At 38.1% G+C, this 17,481-nt stretch overlaps 1 protein-coding gene across 5 annotated transcripts in view; it reads left to right on the top strand.

The window, feature by feature from the left end:
* Positions 1 to 15,896, top strand: part of MGRN1 (mahogunin ring finger 1) — a 104,163-nt gene extending 88,267 nt beyond the window's left edge. For 3 of the 5 annotated variants that reach the window (XM_012542996.3, XM_012542995.3, XM_031945241.1), the window contains 5 exons: positions 1,112 to 1,335; positions 1,521 to 1,644; positions 1,953 to 1,998; positions 5,505 to 5,609; positions 12,749 to 15,896. In XM_012542996.3, the coding sequence (XP_012398450.1) occupies positions 1,112 to 1,335; positions 1,521 to 1,644; positions 1,953 to 1,998; positions 5,505 to 5,609; positions 12,749 to 12,861 (612 nt within the window). In that variant the 3' untranslated portion in view covers positions 12,862 to 15,896. Of the gene's footprint in view, positions 1 to 1,111; positions 1,336 to 1,520; positions 1,645 to 1,952; positions 1,999 to 5,504; positions 5,610 to 7,802; positions 7,848 to 12,748 lie in introns of all 5 variants that reach the window. The other 2 variants (XM_003761731.4, XM_012542997.3) reach the window with 1 other exon arrangement.
* The last annotated feature ends 1,585 nt before the right edge of the window (positions 15,897 to 17,481 follow it).

The following is a 17,481-nucleotide window of genomic DNA, read 5'->3' as shown; positions in this document are numbered from 1 at the left end:
GAAAAAATATAAAAGAATTTTTTTGATTCACCAAATGCTAAACTGAATCTGACATTGATTAATAGAAATGTTACCCAAGCAGGAAGGGTAACCCTAACCCTAAATTCGCGCTCCCCATCAATTGCCTCCCTTTTTTATTTCCATTTTCCACACCATGCCTCACCTTGGTTCCTTCTTTTCATCTCATTGAAAGAGCTACTCTGTTTCTGAAAGAGAATACTTGTTATATCCTACCCCAAATCCCTACCATCATAGCCTCATCAGCCTACCACAAGAGCTTTTTGCTCTCTCTTTCAGAAGGTGTAGAGTAGGTAGTATGCTCCGATCCCAAGCGTTTGACTGAAACACAAGAGTTTCAGATGTATTTCAGATCCATTTGATATGTATGAGAATCTCTTGCTTTGCCCTTCTAGCTCTCCTGTTTTCCATTTTTCTACTAACTCACTAGCTCTCCATTCTTTCTTTGATTATAGATACAGAAAGCTAGGAAGGAGCTCTTAGCCCTAGCCTGAGGATGAATTTTCATATATTCTTCAGTAAATCTTCCTTTTTTCCTCCCCTATCTAGCTTGATGCCATATAGCATGGCCTCTGTCTCTGCTTAGATGCAGGCAGCCTCAGGGAGGGTTAAAGTTAGGGCTAGTGATATAATGATCTTCTCAGAGAACAAGAGAGAATAAAGAGAAGCCTTTCCTTGACAGTGTAGATAGTCAAAAAACCCTAGAACACATTCTCTCTTCTTTCAGGTAGAGGAGGAAGTATTGGCTTTCTCCTTCACCTTGCTCCTCTATTTATTGTGCTTTTCATAGGTACTTGCCTTTTTTTCCCCCTTAGCAACTAAAGGACTTGTTTTTCAGCAGCATTTGAAAGGGATCTGCAAGGAGGGTGGTTTCCATATTAGTGAAAACAGTTCAAGGGTGATGTCACATATTAGAAAGCCCCCAATAAGGAGTACTTTCCAGCTAGAATTAGATAGTTCCTTAGAGAACAGATTCTCAGAAGTACAGAGCTATTTTAAGACAGGAATCTCATTTTGGGCCCCATGTCTTAAGGGCTGCATGGTTTTCTAAAAAAAGGCCAGTTTTATTCTGAACTCTTCCTATAATTCACAGAACTCTGACAACATCCCACCTGGATATGAACCCATCTCTTTGCTGGAAGCTCTGAATGGCCTTCGCTCCATCTCTCCTGCTATTCCTTCAGCTCCTCTTTATGAAGAAATCACTTATTCAGGGGTTTCTGATGGGCTCCCTCAAGCTGGTTGTCCTCTTGCTGGGCTCGATAGAGCCTTGGAGAGCAGCCTTCAAAAAAACAAGCCAAACAAGTCTCCAGACAGGTCAGTATCTCTGGGTGTGTGTAGTGTTCCAGATACCTTAAAGGGCTGGACCCTCCCCAGATCTTCTGCTCAGTGAGGACCATGGGAGAAGGAGTAATGTGTGCCCATCATCAGAAGAGATGGATCTGTGATATCCAAGCATCTAACACTGGTTTTGTTTTTTTGTCATCCTTACACCACTCTAGCACATTGCGTTCTCCATCATCTCCTATCCATGAAGAAGATGAAGAGAAACTGTCTGAAGACTCAGACTCACCTCCCCCGCTAAGTGGGGCTGAGCTCGCCCTTCGGGAGAGCAGTTCACCAGAGGTATGCTCAGTCACTGTGAATCTGTCAGCCTAGTTCTGGGAAGCTTACCTTAAGATTTTCTCTGACACGGTACACTAAGGGGCATTTACTTAGAAGAAAAAGCAAGAAATGGTTATTTGTTAATCATTATTTAAAGTGGGGGTGGAACACAATAATTCTTGACCTTATGTGCCCATTGTTCTTTTTTACCCTGGTAGCTTGTGGACTTGGTTAAGATGTAATTTTGTTCTAGGCCCTTGGCCATGATAGCAACTCACGTATACAGGCAAATGAGGTGGATTTTTCTTTTCTTCTCCTTTTTTTTAAAGAGCTTCATAACTGAAGAAATTGAAGAAGTGCCATCTCTAAAGCAAGGTAAGCTATCTTCTACTTCCTTTAGAATTGGAGCATGCACGGGTTCTAAATAAGATTCTTTTAGTGCTAGCACTTCTGTTGTCCTTATTTATACCCTCTGTTTGGAAAGGTTTCTAGTCTCACTGTGGTCTGTTACCCCCGGAAATACATCTGGCTGAGCCGACTTTTGGTGTTTTTCCTTATTACTCTGCTCATTAGCAAAAGTGTATCTAATGGGAAAGGGCTGCCTGAGACATCATCTTTTATTGAACCAGACTCAATCCTAGTGAATTACCTAGGGTTTTCTCTGCCTTACTGTGAGAGAAAAGGTACCATCTCACTTGATATCCGTATCAACCTGGCCCTGTAGAAATAATACACTCTTGGCTTATATTAATTGATACTCCTTTGGGGAGTATTCAGACTGTTACCTTGGGTTTTCAGCCATAATTCTCTGATAGTTGTGAAGTCTTGTTGATTCTTTTTCTTCAGCATCCTTTATACTTCTCTTTACCTCTCTACTCACATCATAGCTCAAATCCAGACCGATATCACCTCTTACTTGGATTGCTGAAATAGCCTCCTAATTGTTCACCCTGGGTGCTAGGATGTACCCTTCAATCCATGTTCCACTCGCTCAACAAATGTATATTGACTAATTCAGCTACCAGATTTATATTGTTATAAGTCTGATGGGACTCTCACTTTCATGCTTGGACAGTTATCCTTACTCACTTCTGCATCTGGGAGTCCCTACATCCTTATGAAACTCAGTTCAAATGCTGCCACATCCTGAATTATGTAAAAATGATGTGTGCCTCCCTAGCAGAATATAAACTTGAGGGCAAGGAATGTCTTGCTTTTATATTATGATCCCTAGGACCTAGCCCAACAGCATGGCAATAATAGCATGGCAAAGCATGGCAATTACTTGTTGATTGATAATAGTATGTCAGAAAATAAATTTGTGCTTTAGGAACTCTTGCGTATTATCTCAGACTGCATATGGTGTCAGATAGTGTTAATACATAGATTGGTTTTATTGAACTAATTTTTTTCTTCTTTGTTATGAGGAAAGGCTCACCCTTGGGGATAAGGGGAAAGGGTATATATTTGGGAGTGACTATGACATAAAAACAAAAGGCATCTTTTAAAACTTGAAAAAGAAATAAAAAGAAATCTTCTCCTAGATTTTGAAAGCCATTGGGCATCCTAACTTTAGTGAGTTAAGATAAGGAAGGGAACATTGTTTGTGGGCTTATATTTAAAGACTCAGATTACAAAGGAATGTCCAGTTAGATACTTAAGTGAACAGTTTATCCTATAATGAGGAATGTTACATTGACTATTTAACAAAACACAGAAATAATCACTTTTAATATCTTTACACTCAGATTTCTCCTTCCATATTTATTTTGTTTGGCAGTGATATCTGCATTCAGACCCTGGCTTTGCCACTAACTGGGCCTGTTTACTTTGGGCAAGATATCTCTGGGCATAATGGAGAAGGAATTGTGCCAGATGATCCCCAAAATCATTTGAAACCCTAATATCCTCCTGGTCTAAACATCTGATGCTCATTTTCATTTCCTGAATTGCTCTGGTTTTGCATAAAAGTGTACATTGACCCTTCCTGACCACCAGAGGGCCAGTAGAGACTACCATTACCCCAGTGAGATAAACCAGCAAATGTTCCATATGCTCATAGTCTTGACCTCTCTCTGGAGGCTTATCACCCTCTGGCTATAAATTGGACCCTACATGCTTCTTTTCCTTTGTAACCCCCAGGATGGGCCAGGTCCCATAGTGCTCACAATTCAGGAATTAGAGCTGTTTCCCATGCTCTTGTCACCATGATGCTTGCTATCTATTGAAGATGGGCTTGACCTCCTTTGCTTTGGCTATGTGTGAAGTAGTGTCCAGTCTCACTTTCTTTGGTTTCTTAGTAGTCTCCTCCACCTCCAAACTGGTACTATTTTATAGAGAAACCAAATATAGTTCAATTAAATTATTTTCCATTTAAGTCTGTGGCCTTTCTATAAAAATATTAACTCACATTCATGTTTGTTAATACATCCATCATATCCCATTTCAGTTAGACAATTACCCTATAAAGGAGGTAAGGTAAACTTAATTTTAATATTTTCATTTCACAGATGAGTAAACTGAGGTTTAGAGAAATAAAGGGATTGGTCCAAAATTCTATGTCTATTAAATAATGAGGCTGGGCCTTGAGCCCAGCACTTACCACCCAGAGCTCTTCTGAGGATTAAATGTAATAATACTTGTAAAGTACTTAGCACAGGACAAGTCTAGGGCTTTTTCACTTAATATTCTGCCTCTTTATATGCTAAATTCAAATCCAGTTCTAAAATATTTTTTTGAGATAGTCTTTAATGAAAATTCAAGGGAAAAGCAAAAGTAGTTCAATATAATACCATCGTTTGAGTACAAGAATACATTTGGGAACTGTTGTCAAAGTGCAAAAACATATTTTGTAGTCGACAGCAAAAAGAATAAAGACGTGCTAAACCCTTTTCTTTAGTTTTAGTCAAAGTTTACTATACAGTAAGAGTTCAATAAATGATAATTTATTTTTTGGTTTTTTTATGTTTTTTTAATTTTTTTAATGTTCTCTCTTTTCCTGCTCAGGGACAGTTAGGTGGCACAATGGATAGAGTGCTAGACCTGGAGTTGGGAACACTCATCTTCCTGAGTTCAAATCCAGCTTCAGGCACTTAGTAGTTGTGTGACCCTGGGTAAATCACTTGTGTTTGCCACAGTTTCCTCATCTATCAAATAAGCTGGAAAAGGAAATGGCAAACCATACCATTATTTTTGCCAAAAAAAAACCCAAAAGGGATCACGAAAAGTCAAATGTGACTGGAAACCTTTTTTCTCTGTTCTTCCTATTGCAATATACCATCACCATATCAGCCTTTATTCAGACCCCCATTTTTTACCAATCTTCCCTTGATTTAATAGGGGCATTCTGACATTTGATAGTAAAGTGTCCTCTTTTCCATCCAAAGCAAGGACAGGAGAGTGAGGAATAAGCTGTTCTTTCTACTAATACCCAAATAAGCAGTCTTCCTACCTTAAAATATCTGGTGATGACTTGCTTTTTGCAGAATTGTTATGAGCACTGTCACTATTCATCTAATGTAATCCTAATAACTCATTTCTTTCTCCAAACACTCTCCCATCAAGACTAGGTTTCTAAACAAGGTTGGAGAGGAAGTGGATTTTTTGCCTTTTTATATAGAAACCATAGTCCCTTTTTAATCTTGCGATCATTATGGATCTCTAACCATTATTTCACAAATAGTCTTTGTGTTAGGCTTTGTAAATAATATGGAGAATAGTCTAGCTCCTTCCCCAGTGATGAAAGTCATGCTATTTCCATGGAAATAGACAAAGAAGAATTGTTCTGTCTCAATCAGGAGAAAAGGGGGGGAGATGAGAAGGGAAACTGTTGGCAATCATGAAGACTAGTCCCTAATTTGATTCCTTTCCATTTGAATTAGAGAGCCAAGCCCCATCTATAGAGGACGTCTTACAAGACAGCAGCACTGAGCATAGAAGCCTTAATCAACCTGGGATTGATCCTCCAGCTGACATATACTTACCAGGTAACAAACAACCAGCTTTCCCCTTTACCATATGGCTAGGGAATGGGAGATACATAGTGGAGCACAGGACTTAGAAAAATAGCAAAAAGTTGGACCAAGCCAAAGTACTGTATCTCTGGTTCAAGAACAATTTCAGCACTCAAGATATAGAATAAGGCTTTAGAAATCCAAGGAATCTCTCCAGATTTACAGGGATTAAACTTGGATTGGGGGGGGGGGGCGGAGCTTTAGCACAGGCAGATTTCAATTATCAGCCCTCATTTGAGAGCTTAATTTTCAAGTTGGAGACCACAGCTGGAGAAACAACCCTCCATAAAATCCTCTTCCAAGGATAATGCTTCTTCCTTAACTAGGATTTTAGCTATGTATATCATTTCCAGAAATGTAAATAATGAAGCCATACTATGAAGACAATTTAGAATGAACTATAAGAAATTTCAATTTGGCCATTTTTTCCTAATGTTAAAAAAACTTCATTTCAGAGAATGGAGAGCATGTCTCACACTGTTATATGAAATCTCAATCAGAATTCTAAATTCATTTTAGGAATTGGGAAAATTGCCAGATTTTTATATAATACCTGGAGGTAGTTAAGTGATTGAATTTTAAAATTGCTTCCCTTTACCACTGTCTTGATTAGAGTCAACAATGATCAACAAAAGACTTAATTAGCTAATATTAGTTAATAATAGTTAATATTAGTATCTAAAGACAAAATAATAATTTATTGCTAAAAGAAAATCTGACCCTCAAAGCAAAAGCATTATGTTGAAAAAATGCAATATTGCTAAATTTTATAGTAAGATAAAATGGGACAATTCAGGTTGAGTTCATTGTAGCTTTGAAAACATTTTTTAAATGGGCAAAACAACTTTTTAAAAAAAAACCTAAGGGGGCAGCTAGGTGATGCAGTGGATAGAGCACCAGCCCTGAAGTCAGGAGGATCTGAATTCAAATTTGTCTATGTGACCCTGGGTAAAGTCACTTAACCCCACTTGCCTCAGGAAAAAAAAGTAAACAATTTATAATTAACATTTATTACTATTAAATATTTATTATTTATGAATAAACATTTTACTGTGTGTCAGGCACTATGCTAAGCACTAAAATATAAAGTGAGGTAATAGCCCCTGCTCTCAAGGAGTTCACTATCTAATAGAGGAGTTAACATGCAATTAACTATGTACAGACAAGCTATTTATAGGGTTAAATGGAAAAAATCAATGGAGGGAATGCATTAAAATTATGAAGATTGGGAAAAAGACTCCTTTCTGTGGAAGATAGGGTTTTCCCTGGGACTTGAAAGAAGCCAGAAAACAGAGTAGGAAGAAAAAACATTCCAAGCATGAGGGACAGTCAGAGAAAATAGCAGGAGGCAGTGTCTTGGAGGAGTAACAGCTAGAGTCAATAAGGAGAGTAGGCACTAATTATATGCTCTTTCCCTGAAGCATATCTATAAAGGAGACCTCTTCTTGCCAGAGGTCAGAGACGTTCAAGATACTGATTTGGCGAAGTATGACCTAGGTAGAATTCTAGAAACACTTGCCCTGAATTTTCTCATCTGTCTGCTGATTTCTCTGTTCCTCTTCCTGACTTTAAACAATAGTCTGATTAGACAGTATCATCTAACAGGCTCAGTTCACCTGATAGATCCATAAGAATCATTAGAGAGGCTCATTTACATGAACAGTAATGAGAGAAAGCAAAAGTTCATTATTTAATAAAGAGTAAGAGAGTTACGTTTCTCATAATGAGGTACTTAAAATAATAGGAACCTGAGCTTGGATTTCCAAAAGCTATTTTCCCTTTTTTTCTATAGCTCATAGTATAATAATAAATATCTAGATCTTTGGGAGTATCTCTTAATAAACTCTCTGACTGTAGTTTATTTGTCCCCTTTTAAGCATAGAAGTAAGAAACCAAGAATTTTATTTTGACTTATATGCATAAAATTTGTCCTAGGATCCATCCCTTTTTTTTGGCAGATAAGGGAAGAGAAAATTATGATTTTGCTTTTTCTTCTTTGCTTCTACAAATCAGTATGTTCAGACTGAGTACATTGTTTTCATACCTCACATCCCTTTCATTTTATTCTAACTTTATTCTAGTTGCTACAAAATTTACAAGACTATTCTAAGTGCTTTTCTAATAATTCCTTCATTTTCTGTCTCTCCTGCCCTCCTATCTGGATAGCACTGGGTCCTGATTCCTGCTCTATTGGTATAGAGGAATAAGATGGTATGTTTTCTCCTTTCATATGCCTAATTGGGTTTTTGTCTTGTCTGATGAATTCAGTCTAGTTGAATATTAAGTTCCTGCTCCATGTAAAACACTATGTTTTTTGGGTAGTTTATTTGGGTGGCTAAAAAGTTGAGATAAGTTGCTGAGAATATAAAATTATCTAAATAGTTTGATCCATTAGATAGGAGTTTCAATCATTTCTTCTATTCCTTGTCCTGTATACAGTCCTGATTTCACGACTTTTACATCCAGATCTTTTCCATGTAATATAAGTTTTAACTCACTGGTTAAAGGTCTGGTCCTCAGGAGCTCTTAATCTTATTGTGTCCTTGACTCCCTTGGTAGTCTGTTCAAGCCTGTGGACCACTTCTCAGAACACTGTTTTTTAAATGTATAAAATAAAATACTGAGAATTACAGAGAAAACCAATTATATGGATACATAGGCATAATTTTTTCCCATCTAAATTGGCCATCTTCCATCTATCTATAGGTCCCAGGTAAAGAATCCTTGTTGTAAAGGGAACCCCATTTGAGGAAAGCCCAAGTGACAGTTTACAGGAAAAATAGGGTCAGATGATAGAATCAAAAGCCAGCTTTTTTTCTCTCCTATCTGAACGAGAGTAGTTCAGTTTTATGCTTTTCGGGTCTCAAAAAAGAATGACTCAGCTAACTGTGTCACCTCATGTGACTAGGAACAACAGAACCACCCACAGTGACTTGAAGCAATGAAAAGAAAAGGAATGAAATTAGCAGAGCTCATAGTTGCCTCCTAAAAAGAGATTTGGAATCCAGCAACTTATTGTATACATTTTTGTGTTTTTGTTGGACGTTACTGACTGAGTCATCCAAGTGGACAAAGCTCCAATGTAAATGAACATGTGGCTTTTCTCAGCTTTTTTCTTTCTATCAGTATCAGAGCAGGAAAAGTTTTACTGTTTGTCCACTATTCTTGTTATACTTTATAAATGCTCTCCTTTCTCCTCAATCTTGATGTCCTTGTTTGAACTGAGACATTTTCTCACCAGCTTCCAGTGCTGAGAATATTGGGATTTATAGTTGGAAAAGAACTTAGAAATATTTTAGATTTAATCTGTTACTATGAATATGATGAAAAGGAGACCCCAAAAGGCAAGGTGACCTCCTTAAGATCACAGAAATAATAGCTAGCAAATCCAGGATCCAAACCCCAATTCTCTGACTTTTACATTTAACATTGTAGTCACCAAACCACAGCTGCCCCACTGGTTCCTCTCTGGGCCCATTTGACTTTTCTGTCATTAGGAATCTGCCCATAGACTAATCCTTAGATAGAGATTTTCATATATACATTAGAAAGCAATTTTAAAGACAACAGGACCAGCCTTAAAACAGACTGTGCCAAATAGAATATTTATTGAGCCTCCTTAGTTCCTAAGGCCAGTGAGAGGCCAAGTTATCCTGTCTGTATTGAGAACTAGCTTGTGTTTGAAAAGAAAATAACTCCACTCAGAAATTCAGCACAGTAGAAAACTCCATTATAACATAAATATAAGAAAAATTGCCAGTTTTACAGTTTTCTGTTATGCAAACCTTAAAAAACTAAATAAATGTAATATAATAATAAAGCTAAGGACTTAGAAGTGGGAGAAATATAAGTGGTTTAGGCAGATTTAGGCAGATACACATTTGTGTGCTCATATAAACTCCTTCCTCCTAGCTACTTTCTTTTTTTTTTTTTCTACATTATTTAATTTTTTATTTCTTTGAAACTTACTTCACAATTGTGTTCTTGATGCACTTTATTTATTTATTTATTTTTAAATAACTTTTTATTGACAGAACCCATGCCACCTCCTAGCTCCTTTCACTCTAGTCACTCAAATGTTGGACCTAATTAGATATGAAATATGATAGCCTTCAATTTTTCTTCTGGAAACTAAACCACCAGAAAGCCAAAATATCTTCCAAGGAAATGGAAGAAGATATATTTATACCTCCATAAAAGTTTGAGGAAAATAGTCTCAACTAATTTTGTAGATTTTCATGCCCCTCAAGATAGCAAGAAAAAGAAAGTTTCGGACTTGAAAATGTATAATTTCCTGGTTTCTTCTGGCTACTAAAGAGTATGATCATTTTTAGAATTAGTGGTGTCTCTCTCTCTCTCTCTCTCTCTCTCTCTCTCTCTCTCTCTCTCTCTCTCCCCCTCCCTCCCTCCCTCCCTCCCTCTTTCCCTCTCCCTCCCTCCCTTTGTGCTTTGTTCCAATATAGGTAGACCCTGCTTTTATAGTCCTGAGGGAGTAAAATCTGACTGATTCAGATAGTATTATTATCTAAGATCATGGGATTTAGCCCTAGAAGGAACCTTAGTGATCGCTCAGTCCAGTGGTTCCCAACTTATGTAACCCAGAGTTATTATAAGGGGGCAATATCCAGCCAAGATAGTAAGGAATAGGACTGGAATTTGAATCCAGATCCCCTAACACTAAATTTAGGGCTCCTCTATTCAAGGAATCTGGTGGTCAAAATAGGTGACTGGAAGTCTGTATTCATATCAAATGCTCATGTACTTGACTCTTATGTTGAGAAATAGTTTATGTTTCAAGTCAGAATTACTCCTGTTTGGAATTGAATAGAAAATGGGTAGCAGGGAGCGAGGGTGTATTCTTGTCACCCAGAGCTTCTTTACACTTATTTTGGCCCAGTTCTAACAAGCTTGATTATGTGACCTCCCAGCCCACAGAGGATGGGAACTAACAAAGCTGAATTTGGGAAGGATTGGGGCAACTAAGAGTGGCAGAATTGGTGAAAGATAGCAGTCTGATCATAGAGAAAGGGGCAGAAGGAACTGCATAAATTAGACCCAAGGATAAAAAGAATGAGAATAGTCTAATTGGGGAAAATAACTCCAGACGGCAAGGACATCAGCTCACACAATACTGCAGTTTATCTGTCTGCCCAGTGAGTGACCCAGGGCGTGGGGGAAAAAGTAGTAGAGCAGGGAAAAATATGAGCATTTTGGAAGAATTTTTAAGTAAACGAGGAGTAAAGATGAGTTATTTATTGTGGATTGTCCAGATTTACACAGAAATAAACTGGGGTTGATTCTCTACTTTATAGAGGGATTTGTCGTGTTTCCTTTTTAGGTAGTGGCTTCCTTAGTACTTTTATCAGATGGTATAACTAATGGACAGAAATCTGATTTATGGCTAAAATCTGTAACATAAAATGTTGCAATAATAGTATCTGGCTTGGAAGAAGAGTGTCAGTATATCACTGTCCTCCCCCATGCCCTGAAGCATATCTTTTCTGCTTGGAACCCCGGCTGTAGACACTTTTCCTCTGCCAGCTCCTGAAGCCTCATACTCTCTCTGCAGAAGGAAGGCCTTTTCTCTTTTCATCTCTGAAACTTCCAGAATAGGGGTGAATGCCTTACACTACAGGTGAACAGTTGCTAGACCTTCACACTTACCTCAAATATTTTTCCAGCTCTTATTTGATATGAAGTATTGGTGACAAACCAAATAGAAACCATTTCTGTAACTTGGGAAACTATTTTATTTTATAACTTTGAGGTGTTAACAAGAAAAAGGTTTATACTCCATGTAGTTGTTGGTGCTAATTATAAAACTTTGCTTTGGAATGGAAACACAAGCCCCATATGTGTTTGTATGCCTTCCAAAAAATAGAATTAAATTGGCCTTCCTTGGGTTATGGACCATGTGTCTTTAAAGCAAAGAATCAAATCTGATTTATCCTTTTGTGAATCTAGTTTTTCTGCCATGAAATGAATTTTCCAAATAGCTCTTGTTTATTCCTTGAAGTACCAAGGTTTTTGTTTGTTTTTTTTTAAATAAATTATTTTTCTAATAATTATAAATTAATCAATTCTTGTAACTTGGATGCTTTTACTGAAACTTGTTCCCCACAACTGGATGTTAATGATAGGAGCATGATTTTTCCCTGTCCATAAGAGCTCTTTAATTAGATGCTGATTTGGTCATCTTTTGGACATATTTTCACTTTAGATTTGTAGTTCTTCTGGTCTTTGCCACTGGTCCTAGATCTGTGGTTTCATCACTGTGGAAGAAACTCCTAGTATATAAACTCCCTTTATTGCTGTCGATGAGCTGCTTGTTTGTAATTTATATTAAAGAGTTACCTGGGAGATTGTCACACTCACCTATGTTCTCGTAGTCATTATATGTCAAATTTGAATCCGGATCTTCTTGACTGCAAACCTAGCCCTTTATCAATAAATGTTATATTTCATCTCATTTTCTATTATTAGGATATTATATTAGCTTAATTCTGATCTGGTTATAAATTTTCATAAACGTTTCTTATTCATAGTCAATAAAATTTAAACTAGAGGAAAGGCCAAATGTTCTGTGACATAAATGGGCCATTTTCATATCATATAAGAAAGCCTACAAATAGATCTGGGAGTTGTGTTCTCTACTCCAAAAGAGCTTTCTCATCGAGAAAACCAACAAATACAAGGTAGTTTATACTTTGTTCCCGTGTTCAAGTTGACTCTTTGATGTTCTCTCTGCGCCCTTCTATCCAGAGTCTCAGTGGTCCAGTAAATACTGCTGTTGTCTTATTGAGCCCCACACAGTGCCCCTCACCTGCCTCACCACCATTACATTCTGCTTTGGCTTTTTTCTCAACATTTGACTTCACATTTTGCTGATGGACGGAATTTTAAAGTATTTGTTTGCCTGGGACCCATATATGAGAACCAAAGAGTCAGTCCTAGGGGAATCTGTATTCTCACTCTGACAAAGATAAATATGAGAAAGCTATTATTGTTATCTTCCCCACATTATAGACATTTTATATTTATCATAAAAATGCAGTAACTGGTATTTTCTCCTTTGCTTACATTTTTTACCTTGTTTTCTCTTCCTCTTTTAGGAAGTTCAGCCTCAATGGAAACTCCCCAAAGCCACAGTGTGAATGGTTCTACTCGGCCTCCAGTCTGTGACCCCAGCCCTGAGTATCGGGAGGCTGAACTGACTTCTCTCTAAGATCTCAACCAGGGAGTGGTTTGGAACCTTCAGCTCATTAGGCCTTTGTGAAAGGGCCTTTCGATCTGGACACCAAAATACACGCACAGACTCTTCTTTCTCTCCATCCTCTGTGGGAATACTAGGCTCTGAGATGCCACACAGACTTTGACCAAAAGAGCACAGCTAACCTTACACTCTGATTACTTCCCTTTTTGTATGTTAAATTTATTTGTAAATGGTACACGATGAAGGACAGCAGCTTTTATCATGCAGCCATTGAGGGCTTTTTTTTTTCCCTGTAGGACCCCATTGTTTGGGGTAAGCAGGACTCACGAGGTAGTTCCTTCTCCTAGAGCAGAAATAACTGCTTAAAAGGCCAGCCTGGAGTTGGCACAATTTGCATTTTTAAAGCCTGGAATATATCTGAAACTTGGGGTTCAGGACTGGTAAGCTCCCTATGGTGGCATTTATGTCCACAGCAGAGATTTTAGGGGGTAGGTGAGATATTTTCTTCTAAGGTGGTTTTGAGAGGGAGATTTTAAATTTGTTTTTTGTGGGAGGGAGGAAGAAGAAACTTACAAAAGAAGGAGGGGAATCAAATCAAAAGTGTATGAAGGAAAATATAGTGTATATTTTGTAACACCCAGTGGCTCATGATAGCCTTTTGCTGTTGCTGGTGTTTGCTTGACAACATGCTTGTTTGCCACAAACATGATCCTCCTGCAGCAGCACCTGTCCATGTAGTGTCTTCTTATTCATGCCTCTTTATGATGTGACTGCTCTCTTTGCTTTGTATTTCAGCAGTTGGCCATTTGGGTTTAAAGCAATTAATCCTGTCCTCCAAGGGGATTCTAAGATCATTTTTTTTCTTCACCAAGACTTTTCAGGGTGAGATTTCATCTAATTGAAGGATGCTGATTTTAGAAGCAAAACAGACTCTACCAGGTCTACTTAATGAGCTCCAAGCTTGAATCAAAATAGCACCCTCTTCTCTGGGAAAATAGTTAAGACTACACGAATCTGAGTTGAGATCTACCAGGAAAGTCTAGAGATGTTACGTTCACTTGGTGTAGCCTCCCTTGCAAGTGCCCGGAAAAGGGAACTGCAGTTTGAGAATGGATTTTGGTTAAGATTCAAAAGCACAGAAAAGGAAGATTTGGGTTTTAAACAAAGTCCGCACTTTGCCTGCCATATGCATTTCCTAGTTAGGTGCCTTTCTCTGAGTGCTGAGCTTCATAGAAGTTTCCAGAGTGTCTAATTCATATAGTGGATTAGGAACTCCTTTGACGTCAGTAGCTGCCAAATTGGCATGGCCAGCCCTGAAACAGAGCTTCTCTTTCCCATGGAGAGAGTACCCGATACGCCTCCTGTCCTGATAGTCTAAAATTGCCCCCTGGGTTGGTTTGGGGTTTATTAGGGGAATTTGTTTGAGACAGATGACTCCTCCTCTCCCATAGTTAACACGGGCTGCCTAGGATTTCATTATCCTCATGATCTCACCCTCCAGATGGTATTCCATCTTCCAAGATAACCTTTCCTGCATTACCATTTAAAAGGAAATGTCTTGACCAAAAGGAAAAATTCTGGGAGGCTGGTACTCATTGCGAGGTTTTCAGTTTATTGTTCAACAGCAGCCAAACAAGAATGCAGTCAATCGCCTCTAACAAAAAAGCAGTGGCCTCAGCAGTGGCCCTCTTATCCATGGGTAAATTTGGTTCTATTTTAGTAAAATGTGAGACCTAACCCATTAGTGGTTGGAATGGATAAACTCTTGTCTAAAATATAATAGTTTTTGCTCACCAACTCCCTCTCCTGGACCCTCAGAATCTGGAGTCTTTAGGCAACTGATTTTCAGAACGCGATTGGACTTGGCAAAGACAGCTCAGAAAGAGACCAAGCCTCATGCATGGGGCCCTTTCTTTGACCTCACGTAACAAAATGTCTGGCATTTCTTGCCAGAAGTTGGGCCCCTCCCATGACTTGTCTCAAGTATTCATTTGGAACTTGATAGACATCCTGAGGCACAAGTCATATGCCACAAGTTGAAGTAACCGTCCAAGGTTGTTTTCCTGAACTAGGCTTTTTCAGAAGGTCATTAAATGTTTATGCTGAAACTGACACAAAGATCCTGCCTGAAATATGAAGACCCTTCAGTGGGAGGCATCCCAGCATTCCTCATAAACCAAGCCCACCTAAAGGCAAGCAGGTCTAAGGAGGTGGGGAGAGGCCTGGCCTTCCTTTTTAAGCCTCAGTTAACAATAAACCTGAGGAATTGCACTCTAGTTAATGCTACTGGGTTAAGACAGACAATAGTTATGTTCCAACTGAACTGCAGGTACAGATTTCCGGCTGAGAAAACAGGCTATCAGAGTCCAGATGGAGAGCCAGAGTAATTGGCTTCTGGAAGTGGCCTTCTCACAGCATGTTTGTGTGTGTTGTCAGTAAACAGGCAATATTTTTTCCCTCTATCCATCCTTATCAATGCATATAGTTTTGTCCAGAGACCTTGTATAGGGTGCCTTGTTTTTTGCACAGTGGGACAAACTGGAGTAGAGTTGTATAATTGAAGACACTAATTTTTTTTCTGTAATTGCCACTTGTGAATTTTGTCATGTGGCTCCTACTCATGACTCTTTCCTGCCTCTGGAGACAGGTTACTTTGTGCACATAGCTTTGTTCACAGCACCCCGGGGTTTTCCCAAATCCCAATCCTTTCTATCCAAGCTCCCCATAGACATAGTCTGGCTTTCTCCTTCCTGCACGCTGCTTCCCTTTTTTCCCATCAAGCCCCTTTAAGACCTTTTCTCTTTCATTTCGGTGCCAGTACTTTGTTTAAACAATGGAACGAAGATTTGTTCATTCTGGAAACATGCTATTATTTGATGTAGTCTGATTGGGTAGTTTTTTGTTTATATATTTATAGTAATAAATTCATGCAGCAATATACCATGTGTTTATCATTTCCTCTGAATAGGAATCAGATGAATTGTGACTGGATCTCTAGTTGAATGTTAACTAATCAGTTTTCATTAAATTTTTACCATTCTATAAGATTTTTATTGTTTAAGAGCCTCACTTATTAAAATGGCTACCCCCTCCCAAAAATAAAAAACAACTCACTCCTCCTTTTTTCCTTCCAAAGGTCAGAGCAAGCTGTGGCAAAGAAACTAAAACTTTTACTAAACCCCACTTTAGTTTGTTTTAGAAAATAAAGCTTTGATTTCCAGGTTGGAAGAAAAAATAACTGAGGTGTTAGTCTAAAAGAATCAGAATTCTACCCAAGTCAGGAAAAACTTCCCCTCCTTCACCTTTCCAGACAACATAGACAATGTTTTCATTTATAACTTTGCTAGGACAAATGAACATTTTCCTGTACTGAGATATGACAATTCATTTTCTTGGCTCTCAACTCCAGCATTTTATATCTATTCCAACGTAATCATATCAAAAAAAAAGTTTCAATTAAATGGAAATTTATCTTCTTTTTAAAAAGTATCTTCTTGCTTTGTCTTTTTTCTTTTTTAATGTGAGAAACTTGCCTCTGGACACTGCCCTTTAGGGTCACTGGAGAGGGTTACATTCCTTCATCCTCTTTTGCCCAGAATAGACATTCATTAACTCTCTCATTTTTCTTCCTCTCCCTCCCTCCCATTTCTTTTATTCACACACACAATACTATCTAGACTCATAAAGGTGACTGTGAGTTTGCTATCTGGGTCTAATAGGTTTATTTCATTAGTGTAGTTATCATAAGTGCCTACTACTGAAGCTATAAAAAAAAGTAAAATGGCTCAGGGTACACAAAATAAATTTGAGAGGTGCAGGCAGCTGCAGGCATCAGGAAAGACCTTATGTAGAAGTTGACAAGTAGAATTTTAGGGATTGAAGAGAATCTATGGGTATGTGTGTTTGTGTGCCATTCCCAAATCTTTCTGGAATTATGCCCTAGAATTACTAAAATGTGCAAACCCCTTGTTTGCCTGGGGCTTGGGAGTAAGTGATGGACAATACACCAAAGAGATCAAAGAAGAGAAAAGAAATTTATATGAACAAAAATAGCAACTCTTTTGGAAATAGCCCCAAACTGGATACAGAGGGGCTGTCCTTTGATGATTGGAGAAGGGCTAATTTGTAGTATAGAAATGTGATGGAATACTATGTGATAAGATGTGCCAAAAGAGGCAGTGTCAAAGGAAGTTGGAAAGATTCCTTTGAACTGACGCAGAGCAAATGGAGCACAACAATCACGTGGTGATAGCAACATAATAGAAAAAAATAATTTTGAAGGCCTTTAGACCTCTAGTCAGTACAATATTTTGAAATCAGAGGATGCGAAGATGTAACAGCATTCACTTTCAACTAGAGAAAAGATTAGACTTAAAAATCAGAGAGAATAAGTTTTTGGACATGGCCAATGTGTATATTTGTTTTATTAGATTGTACATGCTAAAGAAAAGTTTTGTTTTTCTTTGCCTTTTTGTTGTTGTTCCAAAGGCGGGGGTTATGGAAGGGACAATTATAAATGCATATGAAATTTTTTTTAACATTGGTCCAGTAATTCTAATAGATTTTGGATAAAAATGCTATCTGCCACTAAGAGGGACACTATGGAGACTGAATGTGGATTGAAGCATATTT

Source organism: Sarcophilus harrisii, chromosome 1 (genome assembly GCF_902635505.1).
Source record: "Sarcophilus harrisii chromosome 1, mSarHar1.11, whole genome shotgun sequence".
In the NCBI taxonomy this organism is placed as follows: domain Eukaryota; kingdom Metazoa; phylum Chordata; class Mammalia; order Dasyuromorphia; family Dasyuridae; genus Sarcophilus; species Sarcophilus harrisii.
The sequence above is the reverse complement of the archived record's forward strand: the minus strand, read 5'-3'. Positions and strand labels throughout refer to the sequence as shown.